This window comes from Pinus tabuliformis, chromosome 2_2 (assembly GCF_031772625.1).
Source record: "Pinus tabuliformis cultivar Carrire ecotype Pingquan chromosome 2_2, CPIR1, whole genome shotgun sequence".
NCBI lineage: Eukaryota > Viridiplantae > Streptophyta > Pinopsida > Pinales > Pinaceae > Pinus > Pinus tabuliformis.
In genome coordinates, this window is record NC_142300.1 from 532,752,581 (window position 1) to 532,779,903 (window position 27,323).

General features: G+C 28.5%; 1 protein-coding gene across 2 annotated transcripts in view; it reads left to right on the plus strand.

Annotated features, from left to right (window-relative positions):
- Positions 1-27,323, plus strand: part of LOC149193705 (uncharacterized) — a 119,309-nt gene that overhangs the window by 12,019 nt on the left and 79,967 nt on the right. For both annotated transcript variants that reach the window (XM_089406842.1, XM_089406843.1), the window contains exon 5: positions 23,951-24,128. In XM_089406842.1, coding sequence (XP_089262968.1) covers positions 23,951-24,128 — 178 coding nt within the window. The remainder of the gene's footprint in view (positions 1-23,950; positions 24,129-27,323) is intronic.

Below are 27,323 nucleotides of genomic sequence, written 5' to 3' on the forward strand. Positions count from 1 at the left end.
AATTTTGTAGTGCTTACTATTATGATTAAATTATAAACATATAATGAAATCAAAGCAACATTGTCATTTCCACATTTCTTTATATAAATATTTCTATTATTCTTACTATTGTGGAAGCTTGTTGAAAGAATAGAGCGTCAGTTTTAACATACCATGACTTTGGAGCCTATTTGAGACCATATATTTCTTTCTTTAACTTGTATACAACTTTTTCTTGTCCTTTTTTTACAAGACCTTATTCTTCTTTTAATTCACCATTCATAAATATTTACTTAACATCTACGTAATATAATTTCCATTTATACATAGTATTTAATGCAATCATTAATCTAATGGTGGATCATTGACAAGGAATGCTACAATAGTAAGTCCGATCTATTCAGTAGTTTTTTTTGACTTTAGGAAAGCTTTTGACATTGTTCCTTGACATATGATATGGCAAATACTCAAAGAGATAATGGTCCCTCTTGAGTTAAGGGTGGTTGTGATTTGTCTTTATGAGAATGTTCTCATCAATCTTAAGACCACTGAAAGATGGTCTAAAGAAATTAAATGCAATATCGACATTAAGAAAGGGTGTCCCTTATCCTATGCACTTTTTGGATTTAACATTGATAAGCTTGAAGCCTATTTGGAAGGTCCAGGATGCTCTAGCACCAACCGCATCAGTATGGTCATTACTCTTCTCCTTTATGCTGAAGACATTGTTCTTTTGGAAAGAAGCCATGAGGATCTCGATAAGCAGATTAATATCCTTAATGATTAATGCTCTAATACGGGTATGGCTGTTAATACTAATAAAACCGAAGTCATGATAATTAAGTCCAAAAGGATTAACCATAATAATTTCACCTCTAATAAAAATTTCTTGGAGAATGTTTCTTCATAAAAGTACTTAGGTATTGACATTAATCATTAGCTCAATTAGAATTAATAGAATTGATAAAATAATCATTGGTGGTTGGAAATCTTATTATGAGCTCGAAAACTATTGTAAGACGAATGAACTCTAGGTTTGGAGTAAAAATAAGTTCCTCTTTGAAACTCTTGTCACCCATGTGATTTTATACAGATGTGAAGTTTGAGGTTGCAATATATATATAGAATCATGGAGGAAGATCGAGATGATAAAAAAATAAAATTATAACATACAACCTCAAGATTAAAATTAATACTTCCTATCCTATCCTCTTGACTGAATCTAGCCTTTCCCCCATTGAAAACATAACTATGTTTTTCTATCTAATGTATAAGAAGAGGCTTTCCAACATGGAAACCAAGAGGTTCCCCAAAATTTCTTTTCCATCTAGCCAAAATCCCTACCTCTAGCTCAAGTGGGGTTGGAACAAGGATGCCCAAGCATGGCTCAACTATTGGGGAGTAAAGGAGGAGACCATCTTGAAGAATAGAGATAATATTAAAAATACTCTCTCTTCCAAATTTAAGGACAAATAGTGGGATGCTAAGGAGCTTGTAGGAAAAAGAAAGTTAAGGTAATATAATGAGGTGATCAACCCCACTCTTGCTAACCAAAATTATCTCTTTGTCTTGACTAGTGCTAATATTAAAATGAACATTGTGAAGATAAGAACTAACTCCCACGAGCTTCGAAGTGAGATTGGGGATTACTTTATCCCCAAAACACCCTAGGAAGAAAGAATCTATCAGCTGTGTGACACTAAGAGAATTGAAGATGGAAAGAACTTCCTCTTGGATTTTCAAGACCTCACTCACATTAATTCTCATTTCCAAAACATCTACTATACTTTCAACCTTCTTGACTTGCTAAGCTAGGATAACTATAGTGATCTCAAAATGCACGTCTCCCTTCTATTTGATTATAGAAATAATATTTTAAAAAGTCTTAAATAATTTCTTTTATTAAGGTCCAATAGAACTCATCGGCCTTAGTGGATGTTAATCATCATCATCATGATCATCATGCAATATTGTTCTCATAATCTATTTCTTCATTTTGTGAATAGCCTTTTTCAACCAATCTAGTTTTAAACTTGTTTATACCAATGTCTATAAGTTCCCAAGTTTAGCTTTTCATTATGGAACCATAGTCCTTTATAATAACATTCCTCCATTCTTTCTGATCTTATTTCTTCTAGACTAATAGCTTGAATAATCCTAACATAATATTTATATCTAATAGGTCTATAAATTTTCATGTTAATTTTCATAGTTCCTCAGTCGTTGACAAAATTATTCTACTCTTTCTTGGTACACATTGGTTTCATTTAGCTTCAGCATTACTTTGATACAACATCTTTTTGATCCTCATTTTCATTTTCTTTTTCACATTCAATTCCTTCTTTAATAATTTTCCATACATGTTTCTCATCTTGTTTCTAAGCCTTGATAATATGCTCATGAAATATAATATCTCTAGTTTTGAAAACATTACAACTGATGAGATCATACATTTGGTAAGGTTTATGGTCAACATAATATCAAATAAAGATACCATTGGTCCACTTTGCATCAAGTTTCATTATATATTCCTATAGAATGTGGTAAAATTATTTACTCTCCAAAGTTATGAAAGGATTAATAATTTCTTTTGTAACCATAGAATGCTTCATAAAGAGATTTATTCCTTACAACATTTTTTGTACTTATATTTTTTTGATACATAAAATTACTTAATGGTTCAACCCAAAAACAATTCAAAAGATTATCTCCTATAATCACTCTTCGAGAAATTTCAACTACTTTTTTATTTCTCCTCTCAACTACACCATTATATTGAGTGTAATGTTTCTAAATCCCACTATCCCTGCAAGATTTATGAAATATCATGATGTGTATTTTTCTCCTGATTTGATCTAAGTATTTTGATGTGTTTTCCTACTTTCTTTTTAACAATGATTTTAAACTCTTTAAAATATTTAAGAACATCATTTTACTTTCTTATGAAATGAATCCATGTAAATTCTAAGTTATCATTAATAAATATAAAAGAATAAGAAGCTCCCCCAGAGAATAATACTATGCGGGTAGGATTTTATGAAATATCATGATGTGTATTATGCTCCTTAACCTAACCTAGATATTTTGATGTGTTTTCCTATTTTTTTTTTAACCATCATTTTAAGCTCTTTAAAATATATAAGCACAAAATTTTTCATTCTCATAAAATGAATCCATGTAAATTCTTCTATATCATAAATAAATAGAAGAGAATAGGAAGCTCCCCCAAGACATTTATTTTACATTGGTGTGCACATATTAGCATGGTTTAATTCAAGAATCTCCCATTTCCTCTTATCTGTACTTATTTGAAATTCATTACTATGTTGTTTTCCTAGTGCAAAACCATCATATTTTGTATGTTCATTCTTAAAAACTAGAATACCCTCCATCATGTATTTTTTTTAAGTACAATTAGATCTTTAAAATTTAGATGGCCATATAGTAAGTGTGTTGGTTATGGATCTTGATTACGATGATCTTATTTTGTAGCTATGTTTGGACCACAATTCTTGATCGGGCTATAGGGGACTTGACCCTTGCTATTGTTGCCAAGGGGATTCAAGCATAACGTCTTTGTAAAATATTATAATTTCATATTCAATATAGATTATTCATCATTAATTTTGGTAGAATTTATGTTATGGTTTCTCACCCTATAATGAAATACCCTTTTTATAGGGTAATTATATTTCTAGTAGTTATAACATCACTATGATGTTGTTGGTGTTATACTTAGCGATGTTAGGTAATTATATCTATGAGTAATTATATTTGTTTTCCAAGTGTGATGACGGGTAATTATACTATGAGTTATTGTATTACTGCTTAGATGTTGTTAGTGTTGTTGTTAAAGAGGAAATGTGATGAAAAAGGACATGTGAGACGTCAAGTAATGCTTTTAATATAGAGAATAGGGGAAGACAAGGGGAGAGAAGAAAGAGTCCAAGGAATCATGGAAAGTCTAAGAAAGGTAGACCCAAATCTAGAGGGAGGCTAGAATGTTGGCATTATGGGAAGAAATGGTAGAAGAAGAAAAATTATTGGTCTCTAAAAAGAAAATGAGACAAACTATAAGATAACAATAAGGAAGGAAATGTGTTAGGTGGTGTGTTATCAGATTCTTTAATCCTTTTAGTAGATAATATTGTTGATTCTTTGGTGATAGACTTAGGGGCTTCATTTCATGCCATACTCGATGGGAAATACTTCCAAGATTATGTTGGAAGTGAGATTGGATATATTTATTTCGACGATGATGAATGATGTGAAATTGTTTGAAAGGATAAGGTATGGATAAAACTACATAATAGAAACCAATAGTTTTTGAAATAGGCAAGGCATGTTCCTGATTTAAGAACAATTCTAATTTTAGTAAGGTAGTTGGGAAGTGAAGGTTGTATAGTTATATTTATAAGAAATTAATGGAAGGACACTATAGGATATATGATAATAGAGAAAAGAGGGAAGGCATGTACATTGTATTTATGTACTGATAGTGCTAATATTTCCACTTTTTCAGCTTTTATAGGATCGAATACAACACTGGGGCATCACAGGCTATGAAATTATTACCATATTTGAGGAAGGTTTATTTGGACTTCTATGAGATTTGTGTTACTAGAAAACAAAAAGGAGTTAGATTTTCCAATGTTAGAAAGGAAAAGAAGAGTGAAAAGTTAGGGCTTGTGCATACAAAGGTATGGGAACCAACTCAAGTATCATCTCTCAGTGGCTCTTATTATTGTGTTATATTATTGATAATGCAACTAGGAAAACATAGTTTTATTTCCTTAGAAAAAATATGATATCTTTGATAGGTTTAAGAAATGGAAAGATTTGGTTCATAATGAGACTAGAAATAAGTTGAAGTGTCTTACATCAGATAATGGAGACAAATATTATAACAAGGAATTTTATGGTTATTGTTGATACCATGGTATTCATGGAGAGAATATAATTCCATGAACATCACAAGAAAATGGTGTGTCTTAAAAGATAAACAATACATTCATGGAGTGTGCAAGGAGTATGAAATTGTATGCAAGATTACCCCTACATTTTTGGGTAGATGTTGTAGATATTGTTGTTTACCTAATAAAATAGAGGGCCTTCAAATTCCTTGGATCGTGGCATTCCATAGGAGGCATGGACAAGTAAATGAGTAAACTACTCATTTCCAAAGAATTTTGGTTATGAAACATTCATCCATATTGATAGGAAAAATAGAATGAAGCTTGAGGAAAAATCCAAGAGGTGTAATTTTATTGGATATGGTGTAAATGATTTTGGTTATCACTTATGGGATTATGAAAATAACAAAGTAATTAGTTGTAGATATGTGTATTCAATTAAAAGGTCATGTACAAAGACCAATTTCATATAAAGAAATAGGATAAGGAAAAAAAAGAATATATAATACTTGTTGAAATAAAAAAATAAGAGACTCCAATGGTGCTAGAAAACCAAAATGTTAAGCAACAACAATAGAAAAAGGTATCAACAACTCCTAAAAGTGTTGTTAAAATATCTACTGGGTTATGTAGACTCCATAAATGACACTCTCCTTCATTGTATTATGTATTGTTAACTAATTTTGGTGAACCAAAAAGATATGAAGAATTAATGCATGCAGAAATTAGAAAAAAATGGGAGCAATGCATGAAAGCCATGTTGGAATATTTGGTACTAACTTGAGTTGGACTTTGTTCCATTTCCTGCAAGAAAAGAAAACTATAGAATAAATGAGTTTATAGGTTAAAGGAAGAAGTTCAAGGTAAATGAAGAAACAAGTCTAGATTTATTGTAAATGGGTTTGTATAGAAGAAAGGTATCACTTTTGATGAAATATTTTCTCCCAATACTAAAATGAATTCGATTAGAACCATTTTAATTTTAGTAGTAGTAGAATATTTTCATATTGACTAGTTAGATGTAAAGACAAATTTTCTCGAAGGAGAATTAGAGGAAATCCACTAGAGTATGAGGTCAAAGTCAAGGAGAGCATACTATGCAAGTTGAAGAAGAGCTTGTATGGTTTAAAGCAAGCTCCAAGGAAGTGGTATTTGAAGTTATATGGGTTTATGATAGAGAAAAGCTATTATAGATAATAGTTTGACCATTTTATTTATTTTGAAAAACCATACAATGACAATTATACTATCTTGTTATTGTATGTATACACCATGATTGTTGCAGTGTTTAACATGTATGATATAGATGTGCTCAAAAGGAAATCAACTAATCATTTTCTGTGAAGGATTTGGGTGTTGCAAAGGAAATCCTTTGTATGAGAATAACAAGAGACATGAAAAATAATAAAATAACATTCTCTTAGAGTCGACGACATTGAAAAGATGTTGGAAAATTATTTAAAATGAAGGATGCAAATCCAGTTAGTACACATTTAGTTAGTGATTTCAATATAAGGAGATGTTTCCCAAGACACAAGAGTGGATAGAATACATGTCCAAGGTTCAATTCTCATCAACAATTGGTATCTTAATGTACACAATGGTGTGAACGATGCTATATATCACATATGCATTGGGAGTTGTGTGTAGGTATATGAGCAATGTAGGCAAAGAGCATTGGAAGGAAATCAAGTGAATTCTTATGTATTTGTGATGTATTGCTACTCAATCATTATGCTTTAGATGTTTAAAGATTTTTTTACAGGGATATGCTAACTCAAATATAGAAGGAGATATAGATAGCAAGAGGAGCACCATAAAGTATGTTTTTATTATAGGTGGATCAACAATAAGTCATATTTCAAAATTTCAAATGGTTGTTTCACTTTCAACAATGAAAGTAGAGTATCTTTCTACTAAAGAGGCTAATAAAGAGATGATTTGTTATAAATAACTATAGAGGATTTGGAAAAGATGCAATTGAATAGAAGGTTGTATAGTAATAGTGGGAGTGGCATTCATCTTGCAATGAACTCAACGTTCGATTCAAAGACTAAGCATACATACATACATACATACATACATACATATATAAGGTACCATTTTATATGATCTATTTTGGAGATGGATAGTTGAAGTTAGAAAAGATATGTACTAACCAAAATCATGCAGACTTGGAACATCAAATTCTATTCACACCTATGTAACTGCAGAAAACACATATCACAATATTGCAGACCAAATTTTCAGATTCATAAGGACTCAAATCTCATATATATATATATATATATATATATATATATATATATATATATATATATATATATATATATATATATATAAAGAGATAGAGAGAGAGAGAGAGAGAGAGAGAGAGAGAGAAAATCATCCATTCATTTTTTCTCCAAATTAAAGTACGTAACTTACAAGTGACCTAACTAATAATTAGAAGATCCCATATTTCTTGGTAACTAAATGTGATGATAAAGAAGACTACTATTATTATTTTCCAACATACCTCCAAAGAAAGTTACTATAACAATTAAATATACTAAGGGCTCATCCTAAATACATGAAGAAAGTGAAGACTTAGAATTTAGGTTATCTTAGTTAGAGAAGAAAATTAATGAAATAGATGTTAGTATGTTGAAGAACATGTATTTATCAGATTCTCCAGAAAAAATTAAAAAGAGAAATAGAAAAGAAGATGAAAAAAAAAAAGAATAAATGAAAAAATCCATCTGGGAAGAATAAAGAATTATAATACATTCTATTAAAAGGTATCGCAAGTAGGGATGTGGAGATACAAAGAAATCATAGCATAAGGAAAAAGCATGATGTTGAGAATCATTCTCGTATGGGGAGTATTCTATCACGATTAGAGAGAATAAATATTGAATAAAAGGACCATAATCATGAATTTTCAATCCAATAAACACATCATCAAGGATTCAAGTAATCACCAAGGAAATACTATATTCCAAAAATCAATATGAGGAAGTTTGATGGTAATGATCCTGTAATATGTGTATTTTAGATGGAGCAGTACTTTGATCTACACTAAGTGGCATGCTCACCTAAGGTAAATATCACATCCCTATTTTTAGCACAAGACCAACATGTATAATATCACTGGCTCTACGAAATGAAAAATTATTATGTTATATATTGGTCCATTTTTATAGAAAAATTGATAGCATATTATGGGGATATTAGGAGCAATAGATGCATTATATGGCTAGAAAATATTCAGGGAAAAAGGTCTAGTTATAGAGAACATTCAATAATTTCAAAAATTGAGTCTCAAAGTAAAGAATATTTCATAAGATAATTTAATATACGTATTTATGGGAACTTTAAAGGAAATCATACAACACGTGGTGCATCTCCTTGAACCTAAATCTCTAGAGCATGATTTCACTTTAGAAAGGAAAATTGAAAGTAAAAATATGGGCACTAGGAAATTGGTCACTAATAACTATAGCAAAGATCATGCTCCCTCTCCTAAACCAAAAAGGTAATTAGGGGTCTAATGCATACAATCATTGGGAACAATGACCTTTAATTTTAAATATCTCTTCATAATATTTCCATTAGAAGGAAATGAAATTAAACTTAGGAGTATCTAAGGGAAACCTTCTAAAGTGATAAGTTCTAATGGAATGACAAAATCACTCAAAAAAGGGCACCAAGGTGTAATGGAATAATTATGTTCACTAAATATTCAAATGTTAATATCATCTATGTTGCAAGATCACCCTAAATCTATCAACAATCATCCCAAGGTATTTGGATTATTTCTTAAGGGTATTCCACCTAATCAAGGTAATAACCATGTTATTCATTTGTAGTCAACAAGTGTACCATAGATAAATGAAGAAGGTAAAATCATACTAGAAGTAGAAACAATCCCTTAAACAAGGAATAAGCAACTGAGTAACCCAACTATTGTGGAGTACATCAACAATTTAATAGAATAACTTACTAGTGGAAGAGAAGACATGGGAAGATAAATTATTCTTACAAAATCACTACCAGTTAGTCAAGTGTCCACGACAATACTTGTTTTGAAGTAGAGGGGATTGTTAAGCCATATAAAAAACACATGTTAACCATAAAACCCCTTATTAGGCCCTAGAAATTGAGAAACTACATTTCTATTTTTATATTGTTATGTAGGCTAGAACCCCTAATGGTCCCATTTTATTATAATTTTACCCTTTATCTTCTACATATATATGAAGGAGACATAGTCTTAGAATCATCAAATATTGTCTTGTATATTGTGTTGATAGTGAAAGGAGGTTTTCCCCTCAAAGAGGACTATAATTATTGGTTTCTTATCATTTTTAAGTTGAAAGGTTCATAACATTACCTTTGTGTGAATTTTTGGCATTGATCATCAATGCCAAATATGAACTCTAAGACTTTCTATTAGCATTATTCCTTCATTCATCTATTTGTAATAGGATAACTGTCAAATAATAAAAATAAGTTGCTTTCTCTCTTGCCACAGGACTAGTGATAAATATCTAATATTCATCTAACATATTTCTTAACATAGCCAAATCAATGCTTGATATCTTCTCACTAATATCACACATTACTAATATTTTCATTTTCTTCCATTTTTACTGACAAAAGATTACTTTTAAAAAACAATACGTAATTTTTAGGAAACTCAAATAGACCTTTAAGTACCTCTCATGTCTTACAGGGTGTTTTTCACTCCCTTATATGGGGAATAATGTTATGCTTTACAAACATTCTTTACACTTGTATTTTTCCTTGGTGATGCCCCACCTTGACGCAATTTTATATTATACAAGTCACCAACATTCCTTTTGCATGGATTTCCTTTGTATGTCTTTTTGGCTTTGGCCATTAATGCCAAATTTGAACTATGACAATTACTATTAAGATTATTTGTCCATTCCTCTCCCTGTAGTAGGATACTTATCAAATAATCAAAAGAAGATGCTCTCTCTCTCTCTCTCTCACTACTAGACTAGTGATAAACATATGATGTTGATCTAACATATTATTTAGCATAACCATGTGAATGCTTAATATATTCTCACCAATATCTCTAAATTTATTCATTAGTTATTTAATTCTAGATAGAGAATCACTAACATTTTCATGTTCTTTCCATTTTCTTTGAGAGACTCTTACATTTTAAAAATAACACTTAATTTCATGGGGAACTAATATAGACTTTAAGAACCTCTCATGTCTAATAGGATGTTTTGGGTTCCTTTATATGGGAAATATCATGGGGAACTAATATAGACTTTAAGAACCTCTCATGTCTAATAGGATGTTTTGGGTTCCTTTATATGGGAAATAATGTATTTTAGAAACATTATTAATGATACCCTTTCTTTTCCTTCTCTTCTCTCCAATATTAAACTAAGCCTATAAGAATTGTTGGCTTAGCTTCATTTCCACACACCTTTGATGAAAAATTGCACCATTTCACTAAAATATGCAACTTAAATTTTGAATTTAAATAAGTCTCCCCATCTAATTATTTTATTCGTTTAAATATGAACACATCAAAGAGTTTGACATCTTTGAGAAGCATGATATAAAATAGTAGCAATTTTTAAGACCATTGGGCCAACAATTCTCTGAAAAAAAAAATGAATGAAATACCTTCACATAATCCACTTTCACTTTTTTGCCATTGTTTCTTCTTTGCTTGATGTAAATTCTCAAATATAAATAGAAATTGTTACAATTTCTATAATTGATCATTAATTTAAAGCTCTCTTTTTAAACTCTACACATTTATAACAATGTAGAAAAATACATGAATAGTTTCACTATCAGCCTCTTTAATTCACCATCTTTAATTAACATAACTAAGAAACTTACTAATAATTCATTTTTATAATTATTTATATCAATATTTATATTTGTGGTTATATTATAATTCATTTTTATAATACCTTATATCAATATTTATATTTTATTTTTATAAAAATGAATATAACAATAATTTCCAAAAAAATTATTAAATTACCTTCACCTACGTAACTTTTAAACCATTACTTCTTCTTTCTCAATGTATACGAATTTCTAAAGATAAATGAAAATAAAAGTTTCAATATTTGCTCACTGAGTAAAGCCGTCTTTTCACTGCTCAAAATCCAAACACTTCTATCAAAATAGAGATAAAGACATAAATATTTTCATCACCACCATCTTTAATCGGCATAACTAAACTACTTACAACTAATTCATTTCTACAATAATTTATGTGAGCCTTACTTATTCATTTCTACGATAATTATGATTACTGATGATGATTAGATGGTGCAATAGAATTCGAAATGACTGGTTGGTTAAAAAACATGATCCTTTCTCCTAAGCAAAAATCTTCAACATGCAAAGCACGCGTAGTGTTCATGGTTAGATGTATCAGAAACATTGCTTTTTAATTATTGGGTATGGACAATACATGAACATCTATGTGAAAGTGCTTCCGTCGGAACTTTTACATTAAACTGAAATTAAAATGATAATCTTCAATCAATCATAAGAGCATTCAAAGAAATGAATTATTATATCAAATGATTATATATATATATATATATATATTTTGTAGTTTTAGTTTTATTTTTAAAGTTATAAATAGATGTTTTATTTTTTTTTAAATATACTTATCCTATTTTCTTTGATGAGTAGATGGTAGTCAGAGATTTTTCAAATATTTATATATTTTATTTTATTTTTATTAATATTAAAGAAAGATTATATCATGGAAATAAGTTTTATTTTTTTATTTTTTTAATAATGAAAATATTTAATTTTAATTTTAATGTTAATGTTTAATGAGATATTAAATTGGCCTATATGTTTTTATTTATTTAAAGTACTAGTTTAACCATATAAATTAAATGGATAGTAAATATAGATAAGAATTAATATATGATATGTATCTCAATATACATCTCACATTACTTATATAAAAAAATTATAAAATTAACTAAACTATAACTTTATTTTAAACTATTATTATTATAATGGTGTCTATTTTAGAAAAAGATTTGGATAATTTTAATTTAATTATCAATAATTATTAGGTGGATAGTAGGATTTAATCGCCATGGAATATTCTAGAATATTCTTAGTAATAGTCACAAATAAAAAATTTAGATTTATCTAAAATTTACTTATGCCATTTTTTCTTTTTAATTAAATTGATTAATCAAAAAATTATTATATGAACATGTGTCATACGAAATGATTTTTTTTAGTATGTCATATTAGTAAACCATGATATTGAACTATGGCGTTTTAATCAAGCCTATTTACATATTAAAAATCTCCATGACAAAGTGAAGAAAAATATCCATGGTTAATAATATTGTTACATCTTTTATTAAATATTTATATATTTTGTTAATAAAAATAATTTAATTAATTATAACAATAATTAACATATGAATTAAATATAAATACATTCAATAAAATAGGTAAAAAATTCTTAACTATAAAAATTAATCCACACATTATAAGAAGATTCTTTATTTATAAATAATATTTTGAAAAAAAGATTCTTTATTTATAAATAATATTTCTATTTCAAAAATGTTATATATATATATATATATATATATATATTTCTAAAATCTAAAATATTAGATTATTTTAATTCTTTATTTATAATAACAATAATAAAATATAAAAATAATTTTTAATAAAAATTTCGTTAAATTATATAAGAAAAAGTAAAAATATGTAGCTTTTATAAATTTCCATATTTATAATATATTTGATAAATTCAAAATTTTAAATATTAAAATAAATTTATAATAGTAAAAAAATATGTTTAAAACTAAATTTTAATATAATAATTTTCACTTAAATATATATTAAATTGATAATTAGATATATAAACTGATGATTAAAATATAAAATATTGTTAGTAAGTACTCATAAAATTAATCAATTATATATATATATATATATATATATATATATATATATATGAGAAGTAAGTTAAAATGAATGGTCTTTGATGGGGTGTCACAAAATGAAGTGAGCAGTTTGGGACTTTGTTCCCAGCACCCTCGTTGTATTAACATTCCATTAATGAAGGGCATACACACTTAGCGTTCCTCATACGGAAGCATGCAACCTTCTAGTTGGCGAAGGGTTTAATAATTGATGGGAATGGAGGTTAAAGGTATTTGCGAAGGAAGGATGGAAGAGATGGGAGTCTCTTGCTTTTCTTCAATCATTGTGTAGTAAACACAAATGCTGAATTCTTGGAGAAGATGGTCAATACCTAGATTTTTGGGCTTAGTAATTCCATAGGCCTCATTGTGGGCATGATCCCGTCCTAGAAGGGAGGTCTGGTGTCTCGAGCATCCAAATCCTAGTCACCTTGTAAGATATTCTTGGCTTGGTTGCGACTAGGTGAGGAGATGATGACTTTATGCATGAATTTCTTGCAAGTGTTTGGAAGTGGAAAGCCCTGTGTAATTCTTTTGGACTTGTCATGTTCAAAGGAGTTTGGTTTGTATAATTCTTATGACAAAATAAGAATTCAGGATTTAGTGTCTTTCCTAGTGAATGTGTCTTTTATTATGAGGGATAAGGTCTTTAGAGGCTTCGTAACTATGTTTGGGTCATGTATTTCGAGTATGTGTCTTCTCAGAAAAGTTGGAATTGGGATTTTGAGTCTAAGAGTGGCTTCAGAACCCTAGGTAGTAGGGTCCGCCTTATGTTGCGGGTGAGTTCTAATTATTTCTCTTCTCGGTTTTCAGTGTTGTAGTGTATGGATCCTAGGGTTCCACTTAATTTGATCAATGGTAAAGGGGTCCAAGTTTTTGATTGATACAAATTTTCCCATCTCCTTGTTTAGTGAGTTGGTGTCGAAATTCAATTAGTATAGCTGGTGGTTTTGTGATGGCATTCTCTAGTGCTACCTGGGTCTTCACAAGGTTGAGTTGAGTTAGTAGATTTGTCCCTTTATAGGTAGAGGCAACACTTTCAGAGGAGCAGAAGAACCCTCCTGTGTTCCTATGATGTGACCCTGAAAAAGAGGGAGAAACAAAAGGGGAGGAGGAGTTGGAGCTTAACCAACCCAACAAGGTGCAAAATTGTTTTCTCATGAATAAATGGAATCCTATTTTAATTCCATTCCTCTTAAGATGAACCAAGAGATTTGAGAGCTAGAGATTAAAGCTAGTGAAGAGAAACAATCTCTCCCAGACTCAAAATTGTTGAAGGACATGTAAAAATAGGTTCTAGACCTTAGTAATATGAGGGGAAGGCACAAACAATACTTGAATTCAATGGTGATGCACTAGCATATGAAAATGCTTCTTGGGTTGGTATTAAGAGATAAGTAGGTGGAAAAAGAAAACATATTCTCCTCTATCGAAGATGTGAAAAGAACGTTGGGGATCTGAGGTTGTGTGTGGATAATATAGCTACCTAGTTAATGCATGTCGAAATACACACACCTTGTGATTCCAAGGAAGTGGAGCAATTTCATCCTCCAAGATCTAGTGTTGAGATCCGACCAACATCTCTTCCTGAAAGAATAATTAGCATGGATAAAAGGTAGTGCGTTATTCCTGGGTCTTCACGGATGCTTGTGCCAATTTTTGTGGCAGCCCCTCTATTCATGGATAATGACGATTTAGAATTTTCATGGTCATGGGTCTCAAAGGTTAAGTTGTAGTCTCAAGTCTCAATCATGGAGGACAATTTTTGTCTCTAAAAGGGTAAATGGATGGAACACAAAAACCGATGTGAAGCTTTGGGTGAAGAAGGGCATTTTGTTTTAGTGAATTTCAACGCCTGTCTTGAGCTGATTGTTGGTATTCCTAGCATAATGTTCGAGAAGACTTTCTATGATCTTTTTGTGACGCAGGTTTTAAGGCTGGAGATTTGGCTCTCAACCTTATTCCAAGCCTTTTGTACAACATGTCAATATAAAAATGTATTCCTTATCTATGTTGGAGTTAAAAAATATATGTCTCATTTCAATTTTCTTTTTAAATTCAAATAATATTTAGCGATAAAAATTGAGATGCGCCTCCTCCCTCTAACCACCTAAATGCCTTTCATATATTCTGTTTTTTTTAAATAATATAAATATTTTAATTTTAAAATAAAATAAAATTAATTAATTTAAAAAATCATATTAATTACGTCCCTATAAATATAATAACATACCAAATGATTTCCATATACAAATTTATATGAAGATTTAATTATTAAAATTTATATAATTATAAATATTTTACTCCATATTAGTTTATTCTATCATAACCAAAAACAAAACCAAATTTCATATTTTTCATTTAGAATGTTAAGCTTTAAAATATATAAGATATGATTAAGCAATTCACTCTTTACTTTTCGAAAATTAAGTTTAATGTGGATCTAGTAACTTTGTGTTTTTACAAAGATTATTAAATTTAATGAAATAAAATCAATGAAAATGAAGGTCAGTGGTTAATTAATTTTGTATAATTGTTTTAAATATATATTAATTTTTAAATATGATGAATTTAAACTTATTTTTATTATAATTTTTTAAATATTTATATTTTTGGATTTTTTTAAATATTTATATTCTTGAAAAATATTGAGGGGCAAAATTTTTCATACGATAAAGTTATATATGGTTTATATTTCAATAACTGATGCGATGTGAAAGAGAAAATTTGAACCAAGGATATTCATTATTATTATATTTTATTATTATTATATTTTATTTTTTAATATAAAATAAAATGAATGTAACCATCTTTTGAATATAGGATATCGAATTTATTTTGCTTTTCAATGTAATAAGCGGATATTAGGATGTTTTTTTTTAGTTCTATAACGAATCGAAGAAGAGATATAAAGACATCATATCAAGGGGATATTAGGATGAGTTTTTTTTTTTTTTTTTTCTTCTTCTGTCAAATGTTTTTCTACTTCTACAATTGATATTAAGATGAGCTTTCTTTTTATTTATTCTTCTGTTAAATGTTTTTTAGTTCTACAACTAATCGAAGAAGGGATATAGAGACATCATATCACTAATCTAGTTAGATTTATAGCTTGATGTAAAACTATTATTTAAAGAAAGGTAAATTACAATATTAATTGATTTGAGGACTCTAAATCTACTCAAATTCTCATAATTTCAATTTGAAAAATACAAACTAGCATTTCAACAAGTCTTCATCCTTTGGACTCTAGTTTGATAGATATTGGAAGTGATTTGAGTGCTCTATATCAAGAGTGGTAAATCACTTTAGAATACTTACTACATTTGAGTTGGATAAGAAGACTTTTTCTTTCACTAGATTTGAATAGTTTGAACCATGATGCATATTCATCTCACTAGAGCACTTAAGGGGATACAAATAAAGCAATATCCAACATCATGCTTAAGGGGAGGATTGAGTACATAACGACTTTTTTTGGTCTAGGATTGGGGATGTACGCTATATTGCTAGTTAGGGAAGTTTCGCATGTTATTTTGAAGCTACGTATGGATGTTTCTTCTTTCACGATAACAACTCATGATTTATTTTTTTAAAGATTTTTTAGGAACTTTTAGAACATAATCCTACCCATGTCTTAAGCTATTATCAAGTTTTAGTAACATAAATCCATGATTTCATAAACTGATACCTAGATCCATTAATAACTGTTTCATTCTAGAACTATCATATCCAACATGTTTATATTCAAGTCAATTTTAACATAAATTCATGATAGATAATAAGTACTTTGAAGTCTAAGTTGTTTTTCACTTAATAAAAAGAGAAAAAACATTTTCAATTTTTTTTTTAACACAGTAGAACTTGAAACACATACAAAAGGTCTAATATTCTCACTCATACTAGAATTTTTTATTAAAAAACATCTAAATTGATAAGCACAACAAAAACAATATTTAATTACGAAAGGATGTTTAATAAGTAACCATTATTTAACAAGGAGATGAAGTAGTAAATTTTAAATAATTTTAATGCAAACACTTATATATACATAAAATTAAATCAATTATTTAATTTTAAAACGATATTTGAAATTTGAAATCTTAATTATTGAAAATAAAAATTATATTAGTTTAATTTTAAAATGATTTTTGAAATCTTAATTATTGAAAATAAAATAAAATATAATTTTGATTAATATTTTAAATACTAAAAAAAATTATCAATGAAATTTATTTATAATAAATATGGATTTTTTTATCTAAAATAATTATATAAGAAAATTAGTAATAAAATTTATTTATAATAAATGTAAAATAAATATTTAAAATTTATAGAAAAATTAAGTAAGTAAGATATAGGGATTTTTTAAAACATTATACTAAAAAATGGTTAAACATACTAAAAAGGTCTATTGATTATATTTAAAAAGAATACTAAATAAAAAATTATGAGATTTTTAAGTAAACATGAAGACTTAACCAATAATATGAGATTGTTAAATGATATTTGAATGTTAAGTTATTGAATGATGAGATTGTTAAATGATATTTGAATGTTAAGTTATTGAATGATATCTGAATGTTAAGTTTTTAATTTAGTTATATATATATGATATATGAATGAAAAATTTAGTTTAATTTAAATATATAATATAGTGGAGAAATAAATTAGATTAAAAAAAGACACAAATATATATGATTAGTTAATATTGTATGTTAATGAAGTTTTTAATATATATATATATATATATATATATATATATATATATATATATATATATATATATATGAAAAATTTAGTTTAATTTAAATATATGATATAGTGGAGAAATAAATTAGATTAAAAATATGGGGACAAATATATATGATCATTTTTTGCTTTATGGATGTTAATAGGAAGGATTCTAGAGTCATTGGAGCTCAAAAGCTAAATACTTTATAGTTGCTAATTTTTTTAAGGAAATTGTGGTTAGTAGTATATATGTGTCCCACATGATTCTTGTTCTATAAGTAGAGATTAGTTATGAAGTGGATAGCCCTTCAGGCTATTCCTTGGTGGTTTCGTGAGAAAAGTCCAACAATAGCCATAGGATTGTAGCCAATGTCATTACGAGGATAAACAAAGATGTCAAAATACTTGAGGTGTAGGATTCATTGGAACTATTGAGTCTTTGAGAGTAAGGGCTTGGATGGGGAGTGTGTTGGACCAAAATGATCTAGAGTTAGGGTTCATCTATGTGATTGTTTAGTTGAAATATTTGCAAGGTGGTGAGGTCTCTCAAGCAATGGATTGGAGAGGGAAGAATAAGCATAAGGTGATTTTATCATAGGGAGGTGGTATTTCTCTAGTTGTTGGGAAAGATATAATGGTAAAGAAAATTTTATTTTTAGTAGCAAACAATTTGGTGGGGAAATTCCATGCTCGTATAGTTTCTATGGTGCTTTTGAATGTATGGATTCAATGATAGTACGACTCTAGTTTTAGGTATGGCCCAATATTTCATTTTCTTGCAAAAGGATGGCTTTGGTTATTTTTTAGTTGTGAAAAGGATGCCCTAACAATTATAAAATGCAATTGATTTTTGGACTAGGCTCACATATCCCTCAAACCTTGACATCCTTGTTCCGATGCAAAGGTTGATGTCTCTACTAGTACTCCAGTATGGGTAAATTTATTCGTTTACCTTTGTAGATATTGTATAATCATTCTTTGTAGGCTATTTATGACACCTTGGGTAAGTTCAATTTGTTAGATGGCAATTATAGATCATATATTTACTATCTTGTTGCCTAGATTTTGGTAGAAATTGATAATAGGTAGGGCTTCCTTGAATTAATGGATTTGGTGGTTGGTAATAAATCATACATCTAGACCCCATATTACATAAATTTCCCTTTCCATTATGTGATATAGCATCAATCATGACCATGTTCTTCATGGCTATGACAAGTCTTTTATATGACATTACTAGGTAAATAGATAGAAAAATTTTCATAGGGAAGAGGATTTTATTGTTCTTCCACACGCAGTACCTCGCATTTTGTTGAGTTGGTGGGCAATGTTGAGGGTGAAGCTATGGGGGATGAGTAAACATATGTTTGGGAGAAGAAGATGATTTTCCTTGTTATGGCTTTGATGTTTAACAATATATCTATTCACTTGAATTTTGGCTCTCATAAATTGGAAGTAATTAAGGGTGAAGCCCTAATGGAGAAGGGTTTTTATACCTTTATCCTTATTAGTTGTAAAATATAGATATTCTATGGAGTTTAGGTATCCATCCTCTAGGTGAGTATACTATAATTCCTTCCTTGTGGTATAATAAGTATTATATTGATCATTTGGCATTGTGAGACGGTTATATTATTTTTAGTGAGAACAAAATCAAGGGGATAAGGGACATTTTTTCACATTCCATTGAGTCATAATTTGGACTAGTAGGAGAAGAGGGTATTTCTACTCATCTATACCATGATTTAGACTCATGATTTTATAGGGGATAAACTATTGAGAGGATTGTCCACATGTTTCATTCTCCTTGGAAATGAGGAGATTTTCCTTACCACTAGAGAAATCATACACCCTCTCGTGAATGTATGTTTTATGGGGCATTGGGGTTAGATATGCTAAAGGGGTATGGGTGTGAAAAAGATCGTAGAAAATATAATATGACACATACACAAGAGAATGTGTTTAAAGAAGTTAATTAAACAAGGAATAAAATTATTATCGAGGTTCTCAAAGAAAGGGTAACCCATAATGGTGTTCAAATATATTCATCCTATGCATTAAAATTCATGGTTTTGGGGGCTAGGTCAAAGAATTATCAATCCAATGGTTGGTGGATGTAAATAAATCTAAGGTGATTTTTGTTCAAGAAACCATCGGTAAGGTTGATATTGTAATTAGGTATCTGAAGAAATTATTTGTGGGATGGGAATTCATGACTCTTAATCCAAAAATATTTTCTAGTGGCAACATTATCGAATGGAGTCATAATATTACATTAATTAACTCCTTTATTGTGTGTTCAGGTATGTGCATAAAGGTTTTTAGCAAGAGTCTTGACATGTAATTGACCTTTCTTAATGTGTATGGACTTTACAAGGGAAAAAAAACATTCTAGACTAATATTTCATATTTGCAATGGATAAAGTTCATGGCAGGGTGGGATTTGAATAGTACTCTCAATAGAAGTGAGATTTTGGATACATTTATAAGATTTTATAGGTTAGGAAATAACTTTCTTGAATAATTTGGGGTTGTATATTGGCCTCATATTAAGCCTATTGAGTTGAGGCCTACTTAGGAAAATAATAGTTCATGTGTGGAAGGGGTTTGCAAGCAATTGGATAGGTTTTTGGTGCATCGTGGATTATTAGAATGGTGGAAATATGTAGGAAATAGGTTGATTCTTGCACTTGACTAGATCACATCCAAATAATGCTGGAATTTTTTTAGGGAACCTTGAAGCCTAAGGACCCTTTCTAATATAATCCTTGTTTGTTTAATGAATATGAGCTGTCAGACTTGTTGAAAGCCTCTTAGATGCGCTATGATTGAAATTTGGGTATGTCTATTTGTTCTCAATTTACTATCTCATTAAAATTGGTGAAAGAGAAATTTATATGTTTGGTAAGAGAGAGGTAGAGGACTAGCTATATTCAACTAAAGGATGTTGAAAAGAATCTAGATAAAACATTTATAGAAAATGTTGAATGGTTATTCCCTAAACAAGTGTTGTATGGTATCAAACATTTAGAAGATGAAAAATATATGCTATAGCTAGATAGGAAAAATGACTAGAAAGTTAAAAGTATGACCGTCTGGCTCAACCAAGGAGATTAGAATACCAAAATTTTCCATAATTATTCTAGGTTTAGGAAAAGTTAGAATGCCATTTTGGATTTGTCTAAAGAATAAGGAGACAAGGCTCAAGGTTTTCAAGAGTTGGAAGAGCTAGGGTTGCAATACTGGAAATAATTTTAAGGAATCTAAGAGGGATAACATAGGTGAAATTACTAAAGTGGTTACTCATTTTACTAAGATGGTGGATGAGGAGGATAATGAAAATTTATATAAGGCAATCTCGAGGGAGGAATTTCTCGTTTTTTAAATACGTTTCAAAAGGGTAAAATTCCATGGCCAAAAGGGTGGACAAATGATTTATATTTGGAGTCCATTGAGTTGATGGGGGAAGCTATATTGATGGTAGTTTAAGAGGTTATATTATAATGGAAGGTTCCTAGGAGAATCAACTCCAATTGTATGGCCATTATCCCCAAGTTTGATCATGTGAAGATATTTGATGGTTCTAGGAAAATATCATTATGTAATTCTGTGTACAAATTTGTTTCTAAGATCATTTTCTTGTTCTTTCTAGGATTATATCCCCTCCATCATTTGAGTCTATTGAGGAGAGGTAGAAATATGAAGCCATAGTTTGTTCTCAAGAGGGTCTCCACATTATCAAGCTCTCTTAGTATCTTGTTGTAGTTATTGTGCTAGGACTAACCAAAGATTATGATAGAGCCTACTTGCTACATCTTTGGTTTTTCTTGAATTTTTTAAGGTTTCCTCTTCCTTTGATAAAATGGATAATGGGGTATGTGTCTTCTACTCTCTCTGTTATATCAATAAAGGGTCTACCTATTCTTTCTATAAGACTTCTAGAGGCCTTAGGAAAACTTTCCCTTTCTCCCGTACCCTTTTGTATTGGTGGTAGAAGGACTTAGTAGGTTGATTGAAAATGTTAAGAAACAACGACATATTTTAGGCTTTAAGGTGGAGAAGAGTGGATCATTAACATATCTCCTTATTTTGATGTTGTACTTATTTCTTTCCTTCACAATAATGGTGATGTTTAGTGTTTGAAGGGAATCTTACAACTCTATTATGATACTATTATTATGTATATTAATGAGAATAAAATTTATTTATTTGCATCTAGCTTAGATGGCACTCAAAACATGTGGATGTAAATAATATTTCCTTCTCAAAATCTTGATATTAATGAAAGGGTAAATAATATGTTCTTTCTTTAGAATTAAATAATTATAGCCAAGCATATTAGGGACATATTTACGCAATGATTGAAAATCATATAAGTAACCTTCCCTCTAGGGAGGGTTGGTTAGTTCCTGTACAATCTATATTAGAGGAAATTCAAGTCCTCTAGCACACTTTACCCCATATCTTGAAGCCAATTTTGAAAATATCAAGAAATATTTTTTTTAATTCTAAATGTTATTTTAAATTTTTTATGTAGAGAAAGAAGTTTCTATAAGGGACCTCAGTTGGAAAAGTAAAAGCTAACAGATACAGGCTCAAAGATATTCACTTGTTTGATTAGTACTTAGTTGCTAATTCCATATGAATCTACTACAAAGCATAGTTTTTGGAGAGTATCATCATATAGAAATATATTACACCAAATTCACTCTTGGTCTAGGGACAAATGAAGAGGAGAAGTATCCAAAATATGTCAAATCAATGGAAATCCATTACATTAGCCTTCCTTGTGATTAGTAAGTACTTGGAATGGAGGTTTGACATTGAGGAAAAGGTGAGGATGGGAACTAATCCAATCATGGGATGTGGACAAGAGGTATTTCCTATTAAATTCTTGTCTTAAATTTGCAAGAGATGGGAGGTGCACATAAAATAACTTCAAAAAACCAACTCAAACTACACTATGATCCCAATGTTGGTTGTCATCTCCTTTTTTATTGAAATGAGAAGTCCCCATATGCAGTTCAGTGGTGCCTCTGACAATTTACTAAAAGAAATAAATAAGACTAGGGCTGATTTCACTATGAAGCTCAACTATATATGATTATAATCCCTCAACTCTTTTTAGAACAAATGTTGGAGGTAAAATTTAAGAAAGGTCAAGGATCCACCTAGGAGTATATCATTCATGTGGCTTATTCGAAATAATAGGGTATTGACATTGGAAATGCTTAAAAAACAAACAAGATAGGCCATGCCAGGTGTTCTTTGTGTAAATCAAGTGACAAGGCTACCTCTCATCATTGTTTTTGTATTATATGTTTTCTATGTAGATATGGAAGGATTCATAGACTTCAATGGTTTTTGGAGTTGTATTGTAGAGAGTATGGATATGAGTTTCCAATAATGGTTTATAAAAAGAGAGTTCATGTCTTTTAGGGTAGTTCCCTTATTAGTCACTTGGAGAGTTTAGTTGGATGCCAAACTATAGTTTATTTAAAGATAACCAATCTCATATTTTCAAACCTCTATCTATATATTGCCACTATTATCAATTTATAAACCTAATATGAAAATAAACAAGCAACTGGTGGTGGGATGACTTTCTTAGATAGGTCTTATGTTTGGAGTTTCTCAGGCTAGGCCTAACAAGGTCCATGGTTGACATGTATTTTGGGTTTTGTTTTATTTCTATCATATTTTGTTTCTTTCTTTAACAAGAATAATCTAGGTAAATGAACAAATGATGTTGAGGAGTTCAGGCTTTAATTTTCCTTATGGAATTTGCACTTAACAAGGGGATTCTTAGACTTCAAAGTTTTACATATTCATCTCTCACTATAAATTAAATTGGATTCAACGTTAGCTTCATAAATTGTACTACTAATTCATTTCCATTTCCATTAGGGAAGCATTTAAAGTATATTTCAAAGCAGATTTTAAACATACATTTCAAATATGCTTATAAAGACCTCAATATCTAGAGTAATACCTTTTTTAAAGATTCCATGATTAAAACATTAAAGATGAATTATAAAAAAAGTTTTAAAACTTGAAAATGTTTTAAGATGGATGATAAAAAAGGTCTTTACTCTTAAGATTCACTTATGTCTTTACTCTTGATTTAGTTATATATTTTTCAATAAAATGTAATGCAAGTAATTTAGGCATGTGAATTTTAAGATTACTTCTGTAATGAATGGTGGTTAGCATTATAAGTTGTATAAATAGTAACACAAATTTTGATCCCTTTACATCATACAATATATTGAATATAGTTTTAATTCTTTTATTTATATATATATGTTCATTTTATTTTTCATCTTAAAATTAATATTGTATTTTGCTTTTCACCAGATATATTTGAGACATCAGCAAAGACCGGCACAGATGAGTGCACACATGATGATGTATCAAAGAAATCATCGACTGAATTTGGGCTGGGATTGGTTGATGATCTACCGGGATTGAGCCTAGAAAGTAAATCCACGCATGAGCAAGGCTACGACAAAACATGCGTAAAGAACTACTCAAGGTGCACATCTGTTTACCCTCTCGCATTTGGAAATTAAAATAAACTCTTACTTGTTTTGAAATATTTCTGATGTCGTAGATGTGTTTTTTCATGAACTTGGCAACGTTTTTTTGGGCCTTTCTTTATAATTAAAGTAATCATGTTATCGTTCTCTCCATTGATAAAAATTCAATTAGTTATTCATCATTCCCGTAATAAAAACATATCTGAAACGCGTATTAAAAGTGTACATATAAAGGTATATATTTAATAAATAAAGAATAATTCTATATAAAATATAAATATAAAAAAGAAAAATATGAAGATATATTTACCATTCATTTTTATAATCAAAATATCTTACATTTATGTTTATGTATGTGATAGAATTTATATTATCTTGTTGACTTACCTGCTAGCCAACATAAGTAGATTATATTTTTTCTATTAGGTAAAAGGGAATCTAATCACTTTACCAGATATGTTGATAGGTAGTTAAAGTAAATATTCGGGAAATGCAAGTCTCGTGATTTCTATCATATATAAATTGTAAGACATCACCTCTTCATGAAAATGCAATCCAATTTAAATATATTTATACAAATTAAAATAATGTATAATTTAGATATAATATTAAAGCTAATTAGGGTTATTTTATTTTAAATAGAAAGATATTAATATATTTTTGGTATATGAATTAGTTGGTAACTATTAGTTAAAATTTGTGTTATAATTATTACAATTTTTGTGGTTTTGTAGTAGGTTTTGAAGATATAATAATAATAGATAAAATAGACTCTTTCAAACTATAATGAAATAGATAAAACACACTCGGTATAAAATAAGTAAATGTGTATTCTGATTTCCAATCTCTCTAATTTAATATATATTTTATTATATCAAATTAAAATAAAAAGTTCAATTTTATTTATTTATATTATTTTAAAATTTATTAAAAAGAAATAATTACTTTAATTTAAAAGAAAGATTATGATCTATAGAGTCACTTATTATTACTCAAAATGAAATTCTATTCAATGATATAACTTACCATTGTTTATAACTACTTCACATTTCATAAGAGTTTTAAATATTTAATTAATTTATTTTGTGTGTATAAATTATTTTGATTAAAAAATAATTTGTTTCCCGTAAATCTATAGTATAGATATGGTGTTTTCAAAGATGAATGATTACTTGTTATAATCTTGTTTTTTTACTAGACAAAGTTTTTAGCTATAGATATTTAGCATGTGTGGATAGTATATGTAATATAGTTTGAGTTTTAGGTTTTTTCTTTTAAATGTATTCATGAGAGTACATAAGTTAAATAATATAATTTAAAATTGATAATACTAGTTTTACATTTCCATAAAAGCTTTAAATATAATCTTTATTTAGTCTTTGTGGATAGCGCATGTGATCTGGTGTGGATTTTAGGTTTTATTTATTCTTTAAAAGATAATCATGAGAATATTTAAGTTAAATAATATAATTTAAAATTGACAATAATAACTTTACATTTCTATATAAACATTAAATATATCTTTTATTAATTTTATGTACTATAAAATATTTTATTAAGAAAATTGTTTTCCATAACATTAAAGCCTATTCTCATACTTTAAAAACATGAATAATTTTTTTCTACAAGTTTATTTCTTTATTTCTTTATTTGGATAATGATTTTAATTATTAATATTAAAGCATGCATGTTATTTGATATGGGTTTAGATTTTGTTTATCCTCATTAATATAATATTTTATAGTGATTGTGTATATATAAAATTTATTTTAACATTTATATTTCTATATTTACAAAAAAATTAATTATTATATATTAATGACACTAACAATATATTATAAATTATTTCAATTAAAAATTAAAAATATACATTTATTTTCAAAGTTAATATTTTTTTAATTTTATTGAAAGTTCTTATTACTTTTCTTTTTATTTTCTAATATTAAAGAAATTATTTATAAAAATATTTAAAAGAAAAAACAAATAGAATTTATTTTAAATCATTTTTTATATTTCTATTATTGAAAAAAAATGAAAATATGCTACTTTAATTTTATCAATATGCTCCTTCTTAAATAATATGTTATCTTATTAGAATATATTAATCTGAATTTCAAGAATGTAATTAAAAAAAAAAAAAATCATTGTAGGAAAGTATAGTTTAACTATATTGAAATGATGGCAACATGTAATATTAAATAAGTAAATTGATAGTAAATAAAAAAAAAAAATACACATATGTTTTGAATAGTAAAATTGTTTAACTATGTGATTGTAAAGTGATTTTTTTAATTAAAATATGATTGAAATTTAAATTTCTATATAAATTTATATTATCAGATAAAAAATTAAATTTAAATTTTTATATAAATTTATAATAAAAAATTTCAAATATATAATTTTAATATATAATTAATTTTTTTTTTAATTTTTATTTATTTATTTATAAAAATACATCTATGTTTACGTTATTTATCCATATGCCTTATTTATCCATATGCACAAAAACATAACCTATTTTTTTTAATTAACATTATAATAATAATAAAATACACAAAATAAACGTAAATTAACCATTTCTCATTTTTAATTTTTTTATTAACTTAATGCAATATGAAACATTAAAATCAAAGTACCTAACAAATCTGCGCGGTTAATTAATAATCTTTTTTTAAGAAATCTCCAGGCTTAATTTTTTTATTTATTAGACTAAGCTAAGTACCCACGGGGGATTTGAACGAGTGACCTATCACAAGGAGTGCCTTAACAATGCACCCATTCGCTGTCAATCCAAAGCCCCATGGGCAATCTCCAGGCTTAATTAATAATCTTTATTTTTTTAATTTTTATTAACTTAACATGAAAATCAAAATACCTAACGAACATGCCATACCCACAGCGCATCCCTCTCTTAAGAGCACTTCCACAGCTTCCTAGAGTTATGAAAAAAATTATCATAACAAGATGATGAAATAAGCAATCCATTAAATAATTTTATTATTTTTTTTAAACTGTGGTTCACGGTCATTGAGTGGCCGCTACATCCATGGGAAATATCCGGGCAGATCCACTCGAAGGGATGCGAGCCTAACCCCAAGTGCGTGGAGGAGATTTGACCCCGTGACCTCCCAATTGGCAATGTACTTAGCAACGAGAACTCGACCATTTGAGCCCCTTGGGGCTAAATAATT